Source organism: Aythya ferina (genome assembly GCF_964211825.1).
Source record: "Aythya ferina genome assembly, chromosome: 2".
Classification (NCBI taxonomy): Eukaryota; Metazoa; Chordata; class Aves; order Anseriformes; family Anatidae; genus Aythya; species Aythya ferina.
In genome coordinates, this window is record NC_140297.1 from 123,483,163 (window position 1) to 123,509,373 (window position 26,211).

The 26,211-nt window shown below is 36.2% G+C and overlaps 1 protein-coding gene across 5 annotated transcripts in view; it reads left to right on the forward strand.

Annotated features, from left to right (window-relative positions):
* Nucleotides 1-26,211, forward strand: part of NKAIN3 (sodium/potassium transporting ATPase interacting 3) — a gene marked incomplete at its 3' end in the record, with an annotated part of 379,768 nt that overhangs the window by 339,883 nt on the left and 13,674 nt on the right. For 4 of the 5 annotated variants that reach the window (XR_014689539.1, XM_084509282.1, XM_084509283.1 and 1 more), the window contains exon 5: nt 13,028-13,088. Coding sequence is in view for 4 of the 5 variants with exons in the window: in XM_084509282.1 (XP_084365408.1) it covers nt 13,028-13,088 (61 nt within the window). Of the gene's footprint in view, nt 1-13,027; nt 13,137-26,211 lie in introns of all 5 variants that reach the window. The other variant, XM_084509285.1, reaches the window with a different exon arrangement.

Sequence of the window (26,211 nt, forward strand, 5' to 3'; positions counted from 1 at the left end):
GATTCTGCCTCTGAGCACTTCATTAGTCCTAGTTAAGTATAGTAATTTGCACTTGGTCTCACTGAATTGCATCACATTTTTTCCAAACCCTTTGTCAGTTTGTCAAGATTGTTTTAATAATAATCTTGTGTTTGGCCTGCAACTCCATGACAGCTTGCTTCTGTCTGGAAGTGTAAAACGCATAATATCTATTCAGATAACCAGGTGACTGATGAAAATACTGGATAGTGCTGGACCCAAACGAATTCAACAGACTCCTGTTGGTTACTGACTCTTAATCTGATGAAGAATTGTGGGTAGATATTTATGAGTTCAATTTTCAAGACAGTTGTTCAATCTATATAGCAATACTCTGGTCTAAACGTTTTCATAGTTTGCTTATAAGAATGCCAACCAATGTCAAAATGCTTACTAAAAACAAGATTTATCACACTTGTTGCTTCTTCCCTAACCACAAAGCCCATTAGCTCTCCTGAAAAAGAACAGACTCAATTTAACATGGTTCGGTTTCTGATAAATTAATGTGAATAAATTCACCTTATCTTCTTAGTAGTATGTTTGTTTACCCATTAATAATTTGATTTCTTGTTTCAGTAAGTTTATGGTAAATGAAGTTAGGAACATAATTCTACGGGTCTTTCTGTGGGTCTTTTCCTTCCCTTTTCCTGTCTTAGTGTAAAGATAGATAGGGACAATCTTTGGCTTTCCAATGTTCTTCAGTCTCTCCTGTTTTAATCAAATTCTAGCAAGTCGTGTACATATTTGAGATTGCTTTAGCAAGACCCTTATATGCTTTCAGGTGAATCCACCAAGACTAGTATATATGCATTTCTTCTGGTTTCTGATTTATATGAATTATCTAAAGCATATAAGCATATTATTTCCTTATGCTCACCCGAGTCCTTCATCAGTTGTGTCAGTGGCATTATTTTGCTGACTATCTGAAGATGAAAATAAAGATAAAAGATACTAGGATTTTCAGCCAGCACAAGGCCGTAGTTCTGTATTAATCATCTTAATGCCATTTAACATAGCCAAACCTCATCTCTACCTGCTTAAATCCATGGCCCTGTTCAGCTGGAAGAGCTGTTTGTGTAGATGCAATGGGCTGGAGAGCTGGTGGGTCACCTGCCCATGCTGAAAAACAATTATTGCCTCTGCATATTCCTACAGCCTTAGTGTCACATCACTAAGGACTACAACAGCTCACTGCTTGAGCTTGTCCTTTGTTAGTAATACATCACTGAATATTTTTTATTACACTTTTATTTTTTTTCTTGGCAAAGATCAATACCAGCTCTGGATGCCAGAAGTAGGCTTACATTTCTTTGCCTGACTTTCTCTCCTTCAGGCTGTGTAATTCAGAATCTGGCTTCCTGGAAAGAAGTCTGTGTTTGTTTTCCATAAAGAATCTCTACATGCTGTAGCTGAAAGGTCAGTCTAGATGATCCAAGGTCAAGGACTGCAAAGACATGCTCCAGTAACACCTGTCTCTGGTCAAGATGCATTCTCAGAGCTACAGTTTCAGCTTTGGCTCTTCCTGAAGTTGCAGTTGCAAAGTGTAGGCTCTATGTCTACATTTGCATTTCTGAATAACAGTATCTTCAAGGTAGGATTTGAGGAGAAATCTGTCTCCCATTTGCTAAAACATCCTGATGTTTGGTTCTAGGGCAATTCACTTGCTGCCACCCATAGACACAGAACATGAGGGTGTGATCATCAGCCATGAAGGGATGCTTATGCTGGTTTTGTGTGAATCTTCAGAGACAATGTCATTGCTAGAAGGGCTCCAGTGTTTCTTCTATGTTTGTAAACTTCTTAATTACAGCCTGAACTTAGGCTCCTTTGAAAAGAAGTAGTGATTTTTGGCTTCAAGCCCCACAGTCAGACCCAGATGAAGGTAATGAAGGCACTAGGATACACTGTCAAATGATAGTTGTTGGTAAGAAACAGGAGGCAACCGGACACAAAACTGTGAGTCACATACGGGGACCAAAAAAATAAACTGTGTCACAGACAGGTGGTAAAAGAGATCATGCTGGGTCAGATATGACTAGAGAAGCTGCTTCTGAAATTCATTAAACACTGAGAGCAAGCAAAGCTTCATTGCAATTCTTGATAGCTTTTCTGCCCAGTGGGAATCCTGCACAAAAACCTTTTAGCACACAGTTTTACTGGGAATACCTGAGCAAACAGATAACATAGCTGCTTTTATGGTAGTCTTGTTTCTTACATATCACAGCAGGCTACTTCACAAAGCATTATAGGGGTGTGTTTGTGTGTGTGTATGTGAACCTCCATCTGCACATTCAGGTAGCAGCTTGAAGGAATTAACCAATATTATCCATAGTAAAAAGTACTACAGTGGGAAAGATAGCCATAAAAGAAAATAAACTGTCATAAAAGGGTTTTTCAAAATGACCTGCATTGCAATCATTGCACAAGTTTACAGCTGGGTGAAGACGCTACTGTTACCTGCCAAACATAAATTCAAACACAATTCTGATAATAGTACTGTTTCTTCCAAAGAGCAAAAATAGGTCAGCTGTGGCTCAAAATAGTCATTTGTTCTTTGGTTTGAGTACGTCAGATTGATACACAAGTGAAAGCATACATGTGGTAGATCATCTGCTAAACATCGTATTAGATGGAAATTGATTAGGAAAAACAGAATGATGATCAGAATGCTGTTCCTCAGCTTCATCTGTCTGTGATATACTTCTGTGCATCACTAGCATTTCGATGAATGCACAAAAAATGACAAAACAATATCAAAGTCTCTGGTGGACATAGAAGTGATGTTTTTCATTTTTCATTTTCAAGAGTCAAAATCCAACATATGTTCTGTCTTTTTTCCTTCCTAAAGATGCAGGTACACCTTCACAACAACTAGACTTTAGATAGATAAGTCCACAGACTTATCATCTGTGAACTTCTAAGGAAGATGAGATTTTCAAGTATTTATTTATACTTCCAAAAATAATAACAAAACTAGCATTTGCTTGTAATTTTCCTTGTCTATATTTAATAAATTATTAATAGAAAAATAAAATAATAATGATGTGTGCAAAAACAGTTTGTAATTGAGATCCACAAAGAGAAATACTATATGATGCTTTTTCAGCTCCCTCTGCAGACTAGATTATAAGAAAAGTTTTCAGACAATCTGTACTCATCCGTGCTGACTTATGTGAACTTCTGCACTCTTGTGAATTTTATCCTCCTCCTAGTTATTATTCAAGTCTATTTTTTTCTGTGATTTAATTAGTTCTGGGTCTAAGCTGGAGCACATCTTTCACATTGTGGAGCTTGCTTCTAAGGTACATCTCTGTGTCTGTTACTCCTGAATATCTTCCTTGAGTGTTCCACTAGGGGGCTAATAGGGGCAACCTGGGAAGGCTAGAGATTAAATCTTACTTTGGAGTTCATTAGATCATAGAACATTTCCTACAGTGAGTTAATACAAAGACTTAGCTTTTTTTTTTTTTTTTTTTTTTTTTTTTTTTTTTTTTTGGGGGGGAGGGGGGGTTGTTTTTTTTTGTTCTGTTTTCCCTGACACATGCTCTGGCATAACTCTTGTTAGTGAAAGCTTTGAATTTTTTCATACATTTTTCAGGCTATGTTTATAGATTAATATGATAATATGAGCTAAAATTATAATGTGTTCAGTCTTAGCTACTATGACCTAGGTATTTAAGAAGTATTTTTAAAGGAGGTTAGAGAGTAGTAAGGATCAGGATGTAGTATTTCTACTCTTACAGTCATTGTGACCTCACTGAAATCTTAAACATTTGGCATTTTTATTTCTGTGCCACAGCTCATCTGTCTTTAAGTGGGTACGGGTACTACCTCAATGTGATGTAATAGTTTCATCCACGTGTTGTTTACATGGTGCTTGAAGGGAAAGAAATAATTCAGTAGAAAATAAATAATTCTTACAGATTGCACTTCATTAGAATTAAAATATATTCTTTGTGCCTGTTGCCACAAATAAGTGGAAATAATATTCCCATTTAGGACCCTTTTTTCCAATTCCTTATTTCCAATTAGGACCCTTTGATCTACTAAGAATATATATATATTGGTATTCTATCAACAAAGGACATAGAATGGTTTGGGTTGGAAGGGACCGTAAAGACCATCTAGTTCCACCCCTGGCCGCAGGCAGGGACACCTCCCACCAGACCAGGTTGCCCAAGGCCCCATCCAACCTGGCCTTGAACACCTCCAGCGATGGGGCATCCACAGCTTCTCTGGGCAGCCTGTTCCAGTGCCTCTCCACCCTTTGAGTAAAGAACTTCCTCCTTATGTCTAATCTAAATCTATCTATTTTAGTTTAAAACCACTACTCCTTGTCCTGACAAAAGCGACATCCCCTGACAAAAGGGATATATACCCTCACCAGCTTTCCTGTCCAGCCCCCTGTAGGTACTGGAAGGCTGTAATGAGGTCTCCCCTGAGCCTTCTATTCTGAAAACTGAACAACCCCAACTTCCTCAACCTTTCTTCAAAGAAGAGGTGCTCCAACCCTTTGATCATCCTCATGACCCTCCTCTGAACTTGCTCTAATAGATCCATGTCCTTCTTGTGCTGAGAGCCCCAGAGCTGAACACAGACCAGGTCTCACAAGAGCAGAGTAGAAGGGGAGAATCACCTCCCTTGACCTGCTAGCCATGCTTCTTTTGATGCAGCCCAGGATATGGTTGGCTTTCTGGGCTGCAAGTGCACATTGCTGGCTCACGTTGAGGTTCTCATCAACCAGTGTCCCCAGGTCAAAGCCAGGTTTAAAGAAAAAAAAGAAAACCATCTTTCTGTCTCCTTGTAAAATTAGATGTAAAGTGTTTTCTCACTCTGTTATTTAGCTGACAAGCTGATTAGGTATTAATGGAAGTATGAGAACTCCTACCTTGTTCCTAGCAGAACTTCTATTTTCTTTAAATACTGAATGAAAAACAGATCTAGAGAAAAAAAAAAAAAAAAAAAAAGAAAAAAAAAAAAAGAAAATTGCTGCCTAGCCAATGATTTTCTGGTTATTTTGTAGGAATCTGTTCACATGTAGATCTCTGTTATCTCCCTCTTCCTTCTTACCATCCACATTCCTTTCCCTTTGCATCATTCTGTCCCTTACCAATCAAGGTTTGAGATTGATTCTATATTATACTATTGAATTTCACTGTATTCAATTAAATCATTAACATTTGATTAATTTATTGCAAGATAAAACACTATATTCCAGCCAGTCATGTTTAAATACTGTGTTCAATGTTTTTACATATTGAGACTTCCATTTCATTCAAAATTTTAAGCATATCTTTCATGTGATGGACAACCAAGTCAATAGGATTATTGCTTGGGGCGTTTTTCTTTCTCTTGTATGTCTCAAGGACAAATGTTCCAAGATTCCTTCTGTTGGTGTAACTCATCTAGAGCAGCTGTTCCCTAACCTCATCTGTGAGAGATGCTCTGACAATGTTATCTCTGGGATACCAGAGTATCTAGATGAAATTCTATAAACTAAATTATACAGAGGTCTGGATTAAGGAGTCTGATCCAAATTCTCCAGCTGTCTGTTCTAAGAACATATGATATTTTTTCTAAAGGTCCTGTAATGAAAACAAAGTAAGGAGAATAAGCTGCAAGTAAGATAAACACTTGAGAGGGAGAGAGGGAAGTAATACAAAATGCTCTCACTTGTTTTTCTCAACCCTAACCAAGCTGGGACACACATTGGCAACATAGCACTGTTCCCTCTTAACTGGTCTTTTTGGCAAACGAGCAATAGGGTTAGTTTTATATTTAAGATGCTGGAGAAATAAATTTCCAGATCAAATGCATATCATAATGCTTCTGATCTTGGCTTAGATTGTCAAATACAATTTTTATTTTAAAGATGAAGGGCCCCCACAGAGACCAGGAAAAGAGAAGAGCAGATACTGTGCAGGACTTCAAAAAGCAGAGTAACTAACAGGCATAGTCTTTTCCAGCATGCTGTTCTCCCCTTGTAGTGCTAGGTAGATGGCATTTGAGAGGAGTTATCTCCTGCAGTATTAGCCAACAACAACCTTTATGTACATTTGAAGAACACATGTTTATTTTAGGATCTCTGCTCACTTGTTTCTCCCCTATCAATATAAAGTTAAAGGACCCATCAACTCCTCTCACCAACTTTTAGAGTGCTTAATCCATTTTAAGTCCTATCTGAGTTGTAGCCTCTGGGAGAGCTCTCCACTACAACTCTAAATAGCACAGTTGGACCAGACTGGCTCTGGGTCATGCAGTTGAAATTGTTAGACAATGCCCCTGATACCTGGATTTTATTCAAATCAAATCCAATAGTTTTTAGGAATATTAAGTAAATAGTGTACTTCAGAACTTACTGCTATACTATGTTTTCTGGAGATACTTCTAGCTGTTGGTCTACTTTTATGTTTTTAGATTGCTTAATACTCTAAGGTTGGGACTTATATAGTAAATTGGTGTGCATTTCAACATTTAGTTCTAGACAAAGAAAATAGAACTTGGAAACTGTTTCTGTAATTCAAAAATTGCATTGTTTTGAAATTATGTATAATTATAATATAGTGTAAAACTATTGTTATAGTGTATCATCAAGCATTTAATTAATTATAGTATATAATCAAGCATTTATATTGAATAATTATATATATAATTATAAAACTGGATAACTATATACAATAGTATACATTATATAGTCACGCAGTTATAGTGCATACTTATTATTAAACTACAGCTGTATACGTTGTTACCCTTGATCCTAATTCCTCTTCTGCAAATTGCATTTTTTGATATCTGTTGTCATTGCTGTGGAATATGTGGAGCTATAAATTCTTCATGCTTGATAATCTCAGACATATTGCTATCTTACTAACTCACATATACACACACATCCTAGGATAATATCCTGCTTCTCTTATGCATAGAATCATAGAATCACAGAGTGGTTTGTGTTGGCAGGAATCGTAAAGATTACTTAATTCCACCCCCCCTGCAATGGGAAGGGACACCTCCCACCATACCAGGTTGCCCAAAGCCCCATCCAACCTGGCCTTGAACACTTCCAGGGATGGGGCATCCACAGCTTCTCTGTGCAACCTGTTCCAGTGCCTCACCACCCTCTGAGTGAAGAATTTCTTCCTAATATCTAATCTAAACCTTTTAGTTTAACACTATTCCCACCTGTCCTATCACTACACTCCCTGACAAAGAGTCAGGGAGTCCCCAGCTTTTTTGGTGGGACAAAAAGTCCCCAGCTTTTCTGTAGCCTCCCTGTAGCTACTGGAAGGCCTCTGTAAGGTCTCCCCAGAGCCTTCTCTTCTCCAGGCTGAACAACTCCAACTATCTTAGCCTGTTTTTGTAGAAGTGCTCCAGCCCTCTGAATTCTCACATTCTGGTTTAATGCTTTACTAATGCATTACTAAATTAGCCAATAGTGAAATATCTCACAGAAAATGGGACTTGTATTTATAAGGTTCTCAAGCACCACTTCTCAAGCACCGCACAGATAGACAAGAAATAATGATTTTTAGCTGTCAAGAGCAACAAATGAAATCAAGATAAATCCATATTCAATGAGATGACCTGAATGTATTGGGAGTGTACAAGGAAGAACTTGAAGTAGGGTTGTCATATCTTTTTGATTGGATGAATCTTCCAAAACTAGTTTACCTATAATAACCTGTACATTCTCTGAGAGCCAGGCTACCAGCCTATTTGGATGGTCCCGTCTTCTTGTAATGAGATCTCTATAAAACTCTGGGTAGTAGCTTAACAGTGATAAGTGTCCTGTTGTACATCTGATCTTGAAGATCAACCTGATAGCCTAGAGCACTGCTTCATGTAATCTTAAATACCCAGTATACTCTGATATATCTCTTTTGAACTAGAGGAACTGCAGTGTGTGAACGAGATAGTAAAGTAATCACATACTGAGACAGTAGATTTTAAGGCCACAGCTGCTGATGATGATAAAGCCAGGTAAAATGATTTAAATCAAAATTATTTAAATAACCAATTTTAATAAAAAAATATTTCAGTCTGCAGTTCATAACCTTGATTTAAATAAACACTTTTAATTTTATTTTGCATTTGTCCTTGCTTTTCTAAGGAAAGGTTAATACACATTAACTGTTAACTATTAAATACATTAATTTACAAGTAAATATACATTTTACACCCAGTTTGTTTCTTCTTTTTAATAGGATATATTATAACAATATTCATTTATTAAAGCAATTAAGACACAGCATATATTTGCTGAGATGATTAGGTTTTTAAATTTCTTACATGTTTTCACAGCTTCTTACAGTTAATGATGAACAATTATGTAATATAATTTCACTTCTATTAAACGAGGTATTTATATTTCATGCAGATGTCCATATCTCAAGCTTAGAGATTTTAGTTAGACTAAAGCATTTATGTCCTCTAGAGACTATACTGCCTGCATAGGGAAAAAATAACAGTCTAGTATTTCTACCTAAGAGTATCAGGAGAAAAGAAATTACGTATAAAATGTCCTCATAATAACATCATATTAACGTACCTATGTTCCACTATTAAGAAATCCCTTTGTGCACTCCACATCAAAGTCCTTGTCAACTTAAACAAGGTGACAATTGTTACCCACACCCTGATCACTGTGATGTGGGGAATATGAGCAATGTTTATCAGCTAGTCATTGGAGAAATATGACTTTTTGTACCAAAATATTGTTGGTTTCATAGAAGCACTCAGTGTCTCATATCCAACCATGGCCAATGTTTGACTCTTCTGAGGGTTATTTTATTTTTCCGAAAGATAGACTAGATGCTGTCAGGGGTCTCAATACCTGCTTAGATTCTAACGTTCCACTTTGGAATCTAAATTGCTGTCTGGATCAAGCCCTAGGTTCCCATTTATACACCTCTCATTGCTAGCGATATTTGATGCTTTGGACATCCTGTTCCAACCACTTCATTTGTCCCCTTGAATGATTACTGAAATACAAGATAAGAAAATTAAATATCTTTCGGGTCATTTGCATCATGGTTTCTTTAGTTATCAGGGAACACACATTTATGTCTATCACTTGGTGCCCGGCCAATAGCCAACATTTCCAATGTCAAGAAACCAGGCAGTTCGCATCAATCAGCTCACTGCAAATTGGCAATTAATGTGATGGCTGGATGGGTTCACATGAGCATAACGTTATTAATTAAACAGCAGCTGGGTTAATCAAGATAGCAAAAGTAATTTGTTGGAATAAATATTTTATTAGTGTGTCCATCAATAAAGCAAAAGAAGAGGTTTTAATTAATTCATTTATAAAAATATTCACACTGTGGTGGCTGTAGCTCTGTTTAAGGATCTGAAAAGAGATCTAAACTGCAGAAGGTTATATTCCCACTTCATCACTTCCTACTAATTGTACTGTAGATATCAGTTACCCAGCTATAATTACAAGTATGTTAGTTACAAGCCAAATATTGCTGTCCACCACTGATCACCTATACCTAACAACTAATGTCAAAGGGCTCTTTTCTCTCTTTGTTGTTGTATTCTTTCAGAAATATGCATTCTACCTTTTGATTACAGACAGTTGTTTTTGAAATATGGTGGATTTTTATACTTCCCACTGTGATTAAAGACCTGATTTTTCCTTTTCCTCCAAAAAAAAAAAAAAAAACCAAAAAAAAACACTGAGCATGGCTAAATATATTTTTTTTACTTCTCTAGGTATTAATTGATAATCAGGTTGAGGAAAGTCTATCTTTTAAACCAGTATATGCCATAAACATAATATGTAATATCGATTTTTGTCTGATTGAGGAATATTTATCTACTAATGCTAAGAAATAAAAAGAAATACTAAGAAGCAGAAAGAGATGGCTGATTCTTCAAGAATAAGGCCATAAATAAGACAAAGACATTACAACAGCATGTTTCAAACTCTAAAGGCAGTAGCAAAAGGTTTACTTTAAGATCTACTGAAAGAGCAAGATGTAAGCTGTTATGACTGCTAAAACAATCAGGTTTGCCAAACCTCATACTTTTTTGGAGGGAAGACCTCCCAGAGTAGTTTTCCCTGTAGCTTTCTTCTTTGTGTCAAGTAGGTTGTTACCTATGAGAGTGGAAATCTCTTCCTGTGCTGGGAGGATGAGAGGTGGAAATAGCATTCTCACCAAGTTTGAGTACAAAAAAATTACAAAATACAGAATTGGATAACGGTAAATAATTCTAAATCGTTGAGCTTCCTTCACAAACATTCAACCCACAAAGACTGTGGGCTGAACTGTCACTCCTATTTCCAATGCTCTGTCTGTACCGCCATTCTTTGCTCACATCAGGAAGAAGAGGTAATGTTTTCAGGGTGCTCTGAAGCTCAGCAAATTTAGGATTTACTGCTGAAGGCAGAGGGTGAGGACACCCAATCATCAGCTTTAGCTAGCCTACACCATGGGGTAGCCAGACAGCAAAGGGTGATGCACAGATAAAAACGTGGTCTTTTCTGTAGTCAGATTCCAAATACTGTTATGGGAATGGTGCGGAAGAACTGCAGAAGTTGGAGCCTATATCTAGAATGATAACAGTACACATTATATAGCACAAAAAATATGTGCTTCCTGCAAGATATTCCACAAAGCAAGAGGTCACCCCCAATCCAGGGCTCATGCCAAGCTGCACTGCCAACTTGCTGGGCATCATTGCTGCGATGCCTGTGACCACTTGCAATTCCCTTCATATCCAGTCTCTTATGTATGCTTAACTCTACTTAATCGTGGCCTATAGTCTTCAAATGTTGTATGATATAGCTAGTAACCTCATCTAGAGGCATAAAAGAGGGAGAATTACTAGGACAGGTCCATTTAAAATTGTCTAATCTGTTTTATTGATTTTTTGATTTTTCTTTTTTCTTTTTTTTTTTTTTTTTTTTTGATACCACGTTTTACATGAATTGTTATTGTCCTGAAAAGCTGTACTACAATTCATTTTTATTGTGTTCATTATTTATTCAGCAGCTTTTCTCTTCCAAATATTTCAGTCACATACTTAGGGAGAAGAAACAAACCCAAGTGACTTGTCTAGTCAAATCTCACACTGTCAGTGCTGACCTGGAAATACTGTAAATAAGCAGATAAGCAGGTGACATTTCCTCTTGAAAAGCCACTCATTTTCTGGTTTGTTTGTTTGTTTGTTTGTTTTGTATGATACTTAATGCAACAGCAGTTTAATCTATGTGTAATGTTTGGGTGGCACAAGCAATATACCTCAAATATAATATGATTTTTTTTTTATCCCTTGAAAGCCTTTATATAATCGTGCTTCAGTTAACCTATGTGAAAGACACTTCGATCCAATACCCACCTGATAAAGGCTGTGACAATTTCTCCCAGTAAATATGACTCCCAAAAAAGCTAAGGAAGCTGCAGCTTGCTCAAAGCGAGAGGAAAGCTGGATTAGACTTACTGGCTCATTTTCCCAAAACATCGGTGAGGTGAATGCCCAAGAGAGGAAGCTGGCAGGACTGGGCTGCAACGCTGTGACAGCTCTCATTCACACGGAACTTGGCCTGGGTGTACTGAAGCTTAATTCTCCATGGGGAAGATTAATCCCTTGGAGGAGGATTAAGCTGCAGTGAACTGAGGCCACTTTATTTCTGAATGGAAAAGGCCACACAGGGATTTAATGTGCTTTATCTTACATGCATTGATTTCACAGCTTTAGTTAATTCATCTTAACTTCCCTGAATTCTCTTGTGTGGACAAGCTTTTTGTCTGCAGAGAGGATCTTGGAGCTGCTTGTAAAGCTCCTGGTATAGCTCAAGAAGAAAGCAGGTTGGAATGATTTCTGTGCCAGTGAAGGAGCTTATACCTGTCTAGATGCTATTAAATTACCTCCTTCTCAGATGGTCGATCCATGACACCCTTAAAGGAACTATTTTAATTAGAATTTTTTTTGAATGGATCAGACAAAAAGATTTTAAAAAAAAAAAAACACTAATCTCTAGGTTATTTTAGAAATCTTTCATGAACAGCCTCTTCAAGGCTTTCAGATAGCACAAATTGTGTACAGCTGCACAAACAATATTTTCTCAAGCATGGACATGTCTGGGCAGTGCAGTTTATTATGTTTTCTTTCCCATTGGAATTTTCTTCATCTTTGGTGATGGTCGTAAGAAAATATTTTGTCTGTATTAAAAGCTAATGAGCAGAGTGTCTATTCCCTGGTCCTAAGATTTTAATCCCTTCCTCTCAGTTGCACAAGTGACACAGATCTGGACAGGGAAGAAAGTTCTTATGGGAGCTCCTGTTAAAATAATGGCATGATTTTGCTGGTGTTGTCCTTTGAGGAAATGCGTCTGCTCTTTTCATGCATAGTGAATGTGGTTTGCAGATAGGTCCTTCTGATAAGGTGTTTCCTAATGCAGATGAATCATAACACAACTTTACTGTTTAGCTAAATTATGTTTTTTCACATATCAAATTAAACTTTGGCCAAGCAGTCCTTCACTGGATCACTTTATGTAAGACAAATGACATCTCTTGTGGATTCTGTAATACCTTTACTATAACTTAATTCTATAGCACTCAGTAAATATTTTATCTTTTTTATATCTTAATTAGGTTCTTAGGGGGCCCTCAGCAATGAATGTTGACTGAGCCTCATGAGCACAGAAGTATTCAACAAACAAAGAAATGTACATAGTAGCTAAAGATCAAGATCCAAGCACTTTCTAACATGATGTTCAGACCTAATGTTTTGTAGTAGCATTCATCAGTGATGATCTCAGTGGGGCTAGAAAAGAGAAAAAGATCTTAAAATATAATGTAATGTGCAAAAAAAGAGAAAGTCTCTTTAATTTATCTGTTTGTGACCACTTGCTCTGAAATTTACATATAAATTCAGGAAATGGAAGCAAATATTTTCTAAATATAGCTGTAATACCTGTATTTATATAGCATTGTAATAAAAGCTTAATAAGTGTTCAGAGTGTTCTAATGATTGCTTTTCCTTTTCTTTCATGCAGCTGATTGGATTTGTGTATGCCTGTTACGTGATCAGTATTTTCATGGAGGAAGAGGACAGCTGTAAGTACTGATACACACCTATCCATCTCTGGAGCTACAGTACCTGGGGTGAGACTTAGTCTTGCATTAACTACCAAGATGAAGAACAAAGTTTGTAAAAATGGCAGAATATGACAGTCATGTACACAACAAATTTTGCTCAAACCCATACTTACACTGTAGTATTTAGGTACTACAAGTGTCAGGATTATACTTATTGAACTTGTTTGTAGGGATCTGTGAACCAGTCATACTGCTGAAAAGGATGTGATCCATGCTGCATATATACATGAGTTTTTCTATATGTATATTTAAATTTGAACCAAAGCTTCTGAAGACATTTAGTCTGTTTTTCCAAATGACAGTTTTATCGGCAGTAAAGTTAATGCAGATGACAGGTCAAGCCATTTACAGTGTACTGTATTACTCTCATCAATAATTAGATAGACCTATTCAGCACTTAAAAGTAACTAGACCACACATCAGAAATGTTGACTCCATGTTGTTAACATGCTTTTATCAAGAAAACACTTATATACATACCCATATATTGTTCAGAGTTTGAAAATGTGAATATCTTTTAAAAAGCATTTATCAAAAACAATTAAATGGTCTTTGGAAAAATATGAATATGTTGAATGCTTTGGTAGGAAGCTGTGTGAAAAGTGACTGTGAGAACTGCCTAACAAACTTGCTATAAGCACATGACTATCATAAGTATTCTTAAAAACAGTAGTGAAACTGCAATGATATTGAATGAGCAAACAGGAGCAAGCAGAAGAACAAAATTATTTAAAATAAAAGGATGTGTTTGTGTCAGTTACCTCCTCTCATATGTAAGGAATTAAGCAGTATACCTGCCTTTAGGGGAAAAAAAAAAAAAAAAAAAAAAAAAAAACATCTTTATAGCTATAGGATAAATAATATGCAACCAAATATTTATTCCTAAAGTTTTACTCATAAATCTTAACATAGTTGTTTTGTTTCTGCATAGAATAGCACCAGTGGGTGAGATAAATAGAGTACAAAAAAAATAACTCATGTCTTAAGAAAGTATTTGGTAATATCTTGAAAATCTTATTGAAAACATAATTCAGGTAATTCATGGCTGTGATGGAAAAACAGACTTTTTGACTGAAAACAGTGTGAATATATTTTTCCACTGTTACAAACAATACTGTGTTCAGTTCTCCATCCTAATGTGACAGTTATTAGCGTCAAATCTATTTTCATGCTTTCATTTAGGTTTCTAATAGCAAGTAAATATAGCAAAGAAATTCTCAGATAATATTTAGTGGGAGGAAGTCATTAAATTGTTGTACACATTGTTCATTTTGAAAAGGCTAAAGGAACCTGGAGCAGTAAATGAGAAATATGAACACTTGGAGAAGCAACATAAAATGTAGGTCTTAAGGAGGAGCAGAAGCCTAAACAACGCTCCCTTAGAAAGCTACGAAGTGCTGATTAGTCAGGAACTGGTAGTATAGGATAGCTCCAAAGGTGAGGGTGGCAGCAAGATATACGAGATGTGGACTAAAGACTACAGAGAAACGGAGAGACAAATGTTCTTTTCATACAGCTGTGGTGAGTCATGACAGAATCTAAGGCTTCGTATTGATGTCGGGAAACTTTGTGTATGAGACAACTGCTAACAAAATGTAATGGGGAGGCTTCATTAAATGATCAGGAAGTCTGGCAAACTCATAAGAAAGACACAGGCTACAGTACTCTTAGAAAAGCAATGCTGCCTGTATGTGCACGCACGCATACAGACACAGATATCTATATCTGTGTCTATATCTAGACACAGATATCTATACTTTACTTTTTCCATAGGTGTTTTATATATTTTGTTTGTTTGTTTAGTCCTTCATAGTGTGCTTCACATATCAGTGTTTAGGTATGCGTGAAAGAAATACAAAACTCAGACCAAAGAATATAGCATATTCTTGGAAAATACCATCACCTGATAAAGAGTATAAGCAGTTTACATTTGGGGCCCCACAAGAGGGTTATTGTCAAGGTAATGGCCTTATTCACTTACAAAATGCATTTACCCCAGACCCTCTATCCTCTGACTGTTGAGTCACCATCTTCTGAGAGTTTCATGCTGTATGATATCAACGGAAATTTAAATCAATGAGAATGGACAATTGACTTATTTATTAAACAATAAAGCATATCAAATGCTAATGAGATAACAGTACCTAAAATCTTTCATTAGGATTGTGTCAGTTTCCCATTTTCACTTGTATGATTATAATCTTCCAGATTCTTGTGTGAATATATTATTATTATTATTATTATTATTATTATTATTATTATTATTATTTAGCAGAGGATTGTCTGGGACAGAGAAAAAAAAGCTGTGTGCTGGAAGTGGAGCAAACAGCAGAACATCTAGGAGGTTTAACAACCAGTGGAGTGAAATAATTTCTAGTTTGTTGGTTTTTAATATATATTTTTCTAAGATCCCGAATCCAGTCAGAAGCAACTAAATAGCTCTTTAGTAACTTACTTCGGGCTGATTTGTGTCTTAATGCCTATTTGTGTTTTAGAATCCTTAATTTTTATAGATAAATACATTAAAGACAAATGTTAATTCATTTATATTAATTCCACAGCTATGTTTTAAATGAGGAAACATCCATGCAAGGCACAGTGGGAAAATTATTTGGTTTGCTAACTAGAGAGCATAAAAATGAATAGGGCTTATTCTGGAAAAATTCATATTGTTAACTTGCAGCATAATGAACAAAATTTATTTAAAAGAGAAGTACAGTGGTGCTTCAAAATAGTCAAGTTTAAACTATTTAATGATTACATTAGGATAAAAGTTCAAGAAACTGTAATGAAAGAGCAATTTTACGCATTTTAATATGGTGCAACAGGTTCCTTTCTTAGGTAAATGCAGCTATCATAGTTTTGCAGTAGTTTGCATATAAGAAATCCTCAGCCATCTGAGAGTCACAGCCTCCTTAACTAAATACATTCTGCAATATTCAGTGCATCAAGTTAACCCCAGTTCTTGGTCTGAAACCTGTCAGGCAGACTTAAAAATTAATAATAGCTGCCTGTTTAGCCTCTGTGCAGTGCTTAAATGGATTTTGAGGCTGACATTTTGGCTGATGGACACTTCTCTGAACAGTAATAATGCTTGAAGAAACATTTATTTCCAGCTATTGCTCACCTTTACGTACATTCCAGACTGTAGTTAACTTTTACTTAGAAAGAAGATGATAGCAGGTCAAAAGGAATAAAAAAGAAGACATGTAAAAGGCACGCTGCTGTAGTGGGGTTAATACCTTCCGTCATTCATCCTAATGAAAAAGTCTATTTATATCTCTTCCTTTCATTTTTTCATTTCTATCTTTGTAGATCTATCAATCTATATAAGCCCTTTTGAAGGAACAGAATAAGTGAAATCCGTAATCATAAAAGCCTGTCACTATCCTGTTTGTGAATCATTTTCTCCAAAAAATGAACTCAGAATCTTGTTACCACCCTGTCAGAGTTACAGAATGGTTTTAATAAAGTGGAGTCTGGAGACTAGGCAAAATAAAAATGTTAAAAATGTTTTTAAATTTATAAATATTTTCTGGACTTTCTTTGAGAAACAATAGCATTATTGCTGCTAAATATTATTTCATAAATATGACATTGACACATCTCAAAAGTGATAGTTCTGTACTGTACGTGAGTATGTAAAGTGGAAGCTGAATTGCATATAAATTGCATAAGGAAAAAGACATGAAAATAGAGAGGAAGATTTATGACAAACCTACAATCGCTCTTTCACCATTCATTATAAAAACAAGACTGAAATATCAAAAGGTCAATCCAAGGAAGTTCAAGCCTCTTTTGTACATAAATGAAAATAAGAGAAAGGGCTTCCATTCATCATAAAGAAAAGTTTTATTCAACAAATGAAACCACAAGAACAAAGTTAACAAAAAAAAAAAAATGGTTTTTGTTTTTCTCTCCCCTGAACCAGTTGTTTTTAGATCTCTGCTGTATTTCAGAACAGAAGACAATAACCTGCTTTTTAAAAAGGAAGAGTTTCCCCTATACTGCGCTATCTATAGGAACCTCCATGTGCTATCATTAGACAAAAATTAAGTAAACCAAATTATTAACAACACTGAAAAACTACCACAATGCTTTATCTGACATATGGCATTACATTTATGCACATCATTGAGCATCTGTTGTCAGTAATCTAATGCAAGATAATTTTTTATTTGCTTTTAATTTTTGTAGTTACACAGGAGGTCCAGCAGTGATAAATTTCTTATAAATATGCTATGTTTTGCAAAAGGAATGAAGAGCTATCATAGTAGCTAATAGTAGTAACATATCCATATGTCTGTGTGATTACCTTTATATATAAATATACATGTTTACTTAACTAAGCAGTATTTGGGAATCCACTACTAATATCTTTACATCAATTGCAATTTCCAATATGGTTGAGTCCATTTAACTCCTAAAAATATATGATTTTTATAATAAAACAGTTAACTTAAAAGATGACCAACAAAGAGGATACTGCGTTAAACTTCTATTGGGCATTACCAGATTTAAACATCCCCAGATGACGACTATCTTAAACTATCTCACTGAAAATGAGTACTTGTGAAACTTTCCAAACAGTAGCCAAAGATCATCATTGAGCTTTAGCACTCACCACTTTATTAGGCCATAATGACTTTAGGTATTGAAACAAAATGTGCTGTTACTGACCAGCAGATGAATATGCTTGACACAGACTTTTTAAATGACGGTAAGTTTTGCTTCCTGGCTCTCAAACAGCACTATAGCTTCCAGGTTGAGAGTATTCTCCTGGGTTTTGCATATCTGCAAAATGACAATCAGTATTTTTGGAAGGCTTGAAAAGAAATTTGCATCTGCTCATCTGGAAGAATGATGCAAAATCACAGAATTTGGTGTACCAGTTCTGGTAAGACAATGGCTGCTGTCATTGCCTTGTAGATGCCCACTATAAAACAGAGAAGAGAAGCAGGTGACATACGATCAGAAATACCACCATAAGTATCCAGGAGGCTCCCTCAGCTCAGTGGTGGCCCAGGACAACCCCACCAAAAATTTAATGGAGCCAAATGTCAGCTTCCAGCTTCCACAAGAGAGGCCTGTCCAGTTGGGAGTTTACTGACTAGATGCAGACTCACCTCTTTGCTATCATGCTTACTCCACTTTCTCCCGTACAGTAAATATACAGGATAAACCTATTATTGCAACAATATTCCATGGTCTTACAGTCCTGTTAGTGTCTTCCTATATATCATTAGCCTTAATGTGTGAATTGACTGAAAATGCATGTTCAGTCCTATTTTGAACTGATATAGTGAATTCTGAAATATTTAATGAAGGAGCAAATACATATGGCACATTATACTATTTAAATTAACACTACATTCTTTTCTTTTCTTACTTTTTTTTTTTTTTACATTACTTTATTATACAATTGCCTGAACAAGCATTTGTTCTTGTTCCTATGGAAATAAGCACATAGATATAATTCAGAAAAACAAAAGTAAAACCTCTGAAGTAGCATAAAATAAAAACTGTTAAACAATATAAATGCTGAAGACCAGAAGAAATCTTGATCCTAGTTAAGTCAGTGGCAAAATAAATAAATAAATATATAAATTACAGTGGAGGCGTGATTCCCCCTTCTTTATTCTGCTATAAAACTGTAGATGAATAATCCATTTCAGGAAAACAACTAAGAACAAAACACCCATTCCATCCTCTGCTTTTACAGTCCTCTAGCAAAATGTACAAAATAGTCTTTGTTTCCAGATGTAATCTTCATGGACTGTTACAGAACACCTTGTTCTAGCTGAGAGATGGTCTTTAAATAATAGATAGTGCACAATATACAGAAGGGAAAGTCATGGCTCTGGAATATTCTAGCAGCAGCAAAACTTATCTGCCTGAAAGTATCATAAATTTAATGTGGAATGTAACATGTAAGGTTTATCCAAGTAGGGTGCAGATGAAGTATGAGAGAGTAGCAACATCTAAAAGACATATAAATGAATTCAGTTTTTCATTGATAAAGCATAGCCTGCTATAATATGCGACTCACATAACTTGAAGAAATTCTCCCTGAGTTTCTGTACCACTTGAACAAAATATTTTAATACATCTTCAGTAAAGAACTCATTTTTTACTGTAGGGTTGCCTCTAATTTCCTCTGCCATCACCAAGTTTAATTATGCATTAAACTCTGACTATCTTTTCTGGCATAGGTATGAAGATGATAGTCTAGATACTATTTTCATGCTAGCCAGCAGCTTATTTATTTTTCATTAAAGGATAGGGGTAAATCACTCATTTTAAGAGTCCTCCAGTGCCTATCCACAATTCTTCCTATAAATATGAAATGGATTTTTTTTTTCCTGAAATTCAGTAGTAAACTATCACTTTATCACTTTATCACAAAGAATTTTTGTTGAATTTTTGTTGAATATTCCACAGAATATTAATAGATGAGAGCAGTAGCATATATGTGTGTGTGTGTGTATATATATATATATACACATATTATATATATATATATATATTATATATATATATATAATGTTTAAATGGGCCTTCATTTAAACATTTAGAAATATTTTTATGGAAAGCAAAATATTTTTGATTTATTTTTTGCAGGGCGTACTAACATATTTCTCTGAACAGAGAAATGTGTCAGAACACTACCAGGGCATATATGGGCCAATTCTGACCTTTATGAATAAATAGATAAACATATATATATGTAGGTGAATGTGTATATGTGTATGAATGTGTGTGTGTATTGATATATATATATCACACATATATTTTGTTCCAAACATAGGTAAATACAAACTCCCCTTAGCCTTTAGTTGGTTTCCAGACTGATAACTAGAAAGGACAGCATTTAAAGGCTAGTTCATTACTACCTTATAATTTCCTGTTTTGCAAAAGTAATTAATGTCAAACATTTCTGTTGTTGATTCTTAGCGATATGGTTTAGTGGAGAACTTGTTAGTGCTAGGTCAGAGGTTGGACTCGATGATCTTGAGGTCTCTTCCAGCCTAGACAATTCTGTGATTCTGTGATTCTGAATACTATATACCATACCCCAGGTATATATATACATAGATTAATATATACCTAAAAGACAATTTGCTTCAAATAGGTATATAATTATAATAATGCATTTTTCCTTTTACACCTTCCTTTAAGATTTCTTGGTTTACTACTGTAATAAATAATATTCTTACTAAAATGGAAATACAATTTCAATTTAGAGGCAATATATTGTATACTGACAGCTCGTTGACATTTCTTAGGTCCATTCCTTGGTCCCCAAATACTCACAGTATGCCCTTTTTTTTAAACTAGCAGATTTGATTCAAGCTTCTACTTAGCTAATTCAATATTGATTTAATTTTAGTCTCCACCTTCCACCTCCTTGGCCTTTCTGTTTAAATTAGATCTGCTTTTAAATGGATGCCATCTCAACCTTCTGTTGCCAGCACCTTAGCCTTTTCACTTAAATTGCATCTATTGTTAAATCAATCTTACTCCAGCATCCAGCATCCCTCTCCTGAGCTTTCCACTTGACATCACATACAGGCCTAAGTGGTGCCTGCTCCTGCCCCTAGCTTTCACCCAGCTTCTCCATTAAAATTAAATCTCTTTCCAAATCCATTTTCCACTTCCAGTTGCAACCTTCTTACTTTTTCATTTCTAAAAGGCAACAGCTTTGTGTCTGTTTTAATTTGTAGAGCTTGAAAGGAAACTTTTCAGACTCCTGTACTTCCCTATAAATACCATCTCCTCCATGTCTTAAGATACAGGTAGATGGGTTCTTCCAGTTTCTGGGCCTCAGCTTAAATAAGATCCATTTCATTGTTTTTGTTGCCTGAGTGGGAATTTCCCTTAGGCTAGTTACCACATCATACCTAAGAGATCTATATTGTAACAGCTTTAATTCATGTTTTTAGTGTGAGATGTGTAAGCATGGAATTAGTGGTGGGCCTGTGTTATGGAGGTGGCATACCAAGTCAAAGAGGATACACATTTAATGAGGCCCTACACCAGCAGGGAGCTGGCCATAAATTATCTTGGTAATACACTGGTAAGAAATCTGGGGATTCAGTGAGCTGAACAGTTACAATTGAGACAAATATATAACTGCTTCCCGTTATAAATATCTCAATGTGTTTGACAGGCTCAGAAGGCTCAGAAGGATGAACTGGCTTTTTAGGTGGTCAGAATTCTCAATGTCTTTTCCTTTATGCCTACGTCTGGTCTGAGAGAGTGACACTGAAGTTTCATCTTATAAGAAAGAAATGTCCTCCCTTTTTCTTCCTTGCAGACAATAACCTCAAAAATGAACAGATCAATATTGACCAGATGAGAGAAGAGACTGTCACTAAATTTCCCTGAAGCTGAGATTTATATTCAATTCCTGTCTATCAATACTAAGCTTTGAAATCCAGTATTAAAAAAAAAAAAAAAAAAAAAAAAAAAAAAAAAAAAAGGAGAAAAGGGAAAGAAAAAAAAAAAGAATAAAAAAAAAAAAAAGCCAAAGCTGCTCATTTCTTGTTTTGATATACTATGGGTCCCATTGCATGTAATGTTTCCCAATGTATATATGAACATGATTGCCTTACAGACCACTTGAACAATTACTTTGCAAAGGAGCTACAGTACAAATTCTAAGAGGTGGCTAACCAGCACAACTCAGTGAAATACATTAAATCAAGCTATGTCACAGTCACAGTCAGGTAATTTTGGAAGATAATGTATTTGGTAATGTTCTTTCCCCAGGTATAGCAAAGTTAAACAAATAAGAATTAGTTATCCATAATTGTAGCTGTCTCAGTTCTAAATCTAGTAAACCTAAAGACAACCAGCATGTTTAACCAAGATAGGTCGTAATTTTTTTCTTGGAAAAGGAAGGGATACCAATGTTGATTAATGACAATATCAAAGCAAGAGAAAGACCCATACAAATAAGGCATCACAAAGATTTGTTAGAAGAACCACAAAGAAAAACAACATATTAAAATATTTTTTGCAAATCCTTTTTTTTTTTTTAAAATCCTATTGATTTTTACTGTAATTTATTATTTAGTTCTGTGTACTGAGTCTCTGATGCCATCAGGCTTTCAACCCTTCATAAAATAATCCTTCTAACTTCCTCCTATTTGTAAGCCATGAATTGTTGTCTATATTTTGTACTTTTCAAATTTTTTTAGTTGTAGTATTTCAATAGTCCTAATTTTCAGGATATAAAAGAAGCGGGATTTATAACAAGAGATGTTGTCTTATTAAATCTGTTGATTTAGCTAATACAGTTTTCCAGTTGGGTCTGCTGGTCATAAAAAGTATCACCTCTCCATAGAAAACTTACTTTTCAAGAATAGAATAGAATAGAATTGAATTGAATTGAATAGCATAGCATAGTATAGCATAGCTCAGTTTGAAGGGACCTTCAGCAATCATTGCGTCCAACTGCTTGACCATTTATTTCATGACTAACCAAAAATTAAAGCATATTATATAATTAAAACATATATTGTTCAAATGTCTCTTGAACACTGACAGACAAGGGGCTTCAACAACCTCTCTAGGAAGCCTGTTCCAGTGTCTTTACCTCCGTGGTAAAGAAATTTTTCCTAATGTCCAGTCTGAACCTCCCCTGGTACAGCTTTGTGCTGTTACCACATGTCCTGTCATTGGTTCCCAGGGAGCAGAGGCCAGCACCTTTCTCTGCTTCCCCTCCTCAGGAAGGTGCAGAGAGCAGTGAGGTCCCCTCTTAGCCTTTTTTTCCAGACTAGATGACCCAAAGATCCTCATCTTCTCCGTATGGGGCATCCCTTCAAGCCCTTTCATCAGCTTTGTTGCCTTCCTCTGGACACATTCAAGTGTCCCTGAATCCCTTGAAAGGGATTCCTTGAAAGGATGTATAAATACATCTTTGTATACAACCTGTATACATCCTATATACATCCTTGGAAGGATGTATAAAAACATCCTTTTTATATTGCAGAGCCCAGAACTGCACACAATACTCAAGGTGATGCAGCACAAATGCTAAATATCTTACCAGAATCACCTCTTTTGACTGGCTGGCTGTGCTGTGTTTAATACACCCCAAAATGTGGTTTGCCTTCTTGTCTGCCAGGGCACACTGCTGCCTCATGTTGAGCCTACTGTTGACTGTATTATATTTATTGCAGTTAATCTGTGTTGGTTATGTGTTTTATTAGCTCTTTATCATAACAAGACTTTTCTTATGAATCCTCTGTGATTTAGGACATAGCTGGACTCAATTCAAACTTCATTTTACATTCTTTTGTCTCGAAACAGTAAATATTGACTGTTTCAATACAGTTCGTTTTGTTAGCTGAAATTTAATCTCAGTACATCTGTGTTTTTCTCAATATTACAGTTTAGGTGAAGCAAAACCAAATAATGCTGTGTTACTCTCGCCATTTATAAGATGACTCTTATTCCTTGGCATTGATTTCTGCACATTTTCTTTTCCTTCATAATCATTACAATTAATCAGGACAATGTGCTATTTTGTACGATTGTAATTCAAGACTCACAAGGCTTTCATAAAAATGTATTTTTTACTTCATCTTTCCTCAGGAAGAGAATTTTTTATTGATGAAGTCAGTATTGAATTATCTTTCTTTATCATTAACAGATTGATTCACTGATGGCTTCAAAATGAGTATTAATCCTGCTACATACTCTATTCCCCTTTTGCACATTCATCTTTCTCCTAATATGAAATGATACAAACTTTCTAACAATGAGAAAACCATTTTCCTAGCCATCATGTTTTCTGACACAAAGGACATTTATTTTTTTCCACTCCATCATAAGAAGTGTCCATCATCCACTGGCCATCGTAAGCTCCAGGTTTTTACTGCTCTATATTCTTAGGTCTATTTTCATAGCTGAGAATGTAATCATATATATTGGGTATTTTTGAAGAGCTACCTTGAGTGAGAAGAGCTTAATTAGTGAGAACGATGGTAATGCCAGGAAAAATGCCAGGATAAGAGATCAGCAAGACAACTTGAAGATGAAGAAAGAGCCAGAGAAAAGCAATAAACATATGAGGTACAGTAGGTTTGCCCATTTGCAGAAAAGCACTTACAGAGACAAACCAGTGCTCACTGATGCACTTGGGTGTGATTAAGTAGAAGACTTACCAGGTGCTTCTGCAACAGCTCTAAAATGGAGCATAGTGGATGATCTTATTCTAGGGAAGACCAAGGGCACCATAAAAGAACTTAATAATGCATTTACAGAGACTGGAGAATGCTGGTTTGACACAAATCAAGAGAAGGATTATTTTGCTGGCTTGAAAAACCAAGGGCAAAAACAAAGGGAAGACCAGAGGTCACTAGTTTCTGCTCATCCAGAGAGATAAAACATAGAAAGGAGAAGACATAATCATAGTCATAAGAAGACATAATGATCACAGGAGTTTATCCAGTTCTATTTCTGATCTGTAGACCTGAATTCAAAGAAGGCACAGTAGGACCACAAGCTTACCTGCTGGTTGGTCAAAGAAGGAGAATGTGGGAGTTTCTGCTAGCATGAGGAAAGGAACGTTCTATCAGTGCTGGAGGTAATTTTGTCTGCTTAGCAGAGGAAAAAAAGGTAGTTTGGAGTTTAAAGATGCTGAAACCATGGAAGACGTTGGGATCTACCTCCTCAAGGACTGAGGCAGACCATCACTACACATGATGATCATGTCTATGCTGTGAGCAGAATTTGCAAAGGAGGGAATTTACACAGTGCCTGACCATAAGGAGCAAATGTCATCTGGTAAATCAGGATTTCTATGCAGAGCTTCAGAGATGCTCATGGAGTCAAACGCAGGATGATAAATGAAAAGGAGGTTTTCGGAAGTGGAAACTGCTTCATCTGTGTGGTGGTTTTACCCTGCTGGGCTGCTGCACTATAACCACTCTCTCACTCCCCCTCTTCTTCTCTCAAGGGCAGCAGGTCTCCCCAGACCCAGCTCCACCAAGGGCTCCTCCACGGGCTGCAGCATGGAGATCTGCTCCATGTGGGACCCATGGGCTGCAGGGCGACAGCCTGCTCCATCAGGAGCCTCTCCACAGGCTGCAGGGGAACTGCTGCTCCCTGCCTGGAGCACCTCCTGTCCTCCTGGTGCACTGACCTGGGGGGGCTGCAGGGCTGCTTCTCACTCCTCAATCTCCCAGCCGCTGTTGTGCAGCAGTTTTTTTCTCCTTCCTTCAATCTGCTCTCCCAGAGGGCAAACAAGCATCACTCCCTGGCTCGGCTCTGGCCAGCAGCAGATCCCTTTTGGAGCTGTCTGGAGCTGGCTCTGATCTGATACGGGGTGGCTGCTGGGCTCTGCTGACAGAGGCCACTCCTGAAGCCCTTCCCTAACAAAACCTTGTCACATAAACCCAGTACAATCTGAAACGTAAAACAAAGTTACACAATGTTAGTGTGCCTGATACTATGGAGAAGAAAATGCAAGATCAATATTTTGCTACAAAACCTCATACCTGAACTCTCATACTAATGGAAATAAATTTCACCAGGTTTGTCAAGTTCACATTATCTAGTTTGTCAACTTAAAGATGGTAGGCTGTAACTGGACCACAGCAGTTAGCTACTAGACAGTAAGGAAGGGTCAGGAAAAAGGGAGACTTTCCTGAGTGACTGCAAAAAAAATTAACAGGAAGAGTCATTAAACAGATTTTTAAGCCCTATATTGAAAATATCACCATTAAAAAAAAAAAAAAATTGCAACATGGCCTGAATGTGACAGAACTGCAGTTATCTAGAGCTTTGAAGTAGATGTGTACAAATCTTTTCATTGAGAACTCCCAAAGAAAACAACACTAAATTAAAAAAAAATAAAAATAAAAAGAGAGAGAGAGAGAGAGAGAGAGATTATAAACTAGTACAATTAAATAGCAAACTCAAAATTACTAGATCATACAGAATAAAAATGAGAGGTTAATAACATTTCCTCCCTTTGTGTCCATGCAGTTGGAGAACCACTCTTCTCTTCTGAGTCCCAGCCAGGTCTCTGGCTTCTTGAATTGCAGAAAACTTTGCTCACCCTCCCCAG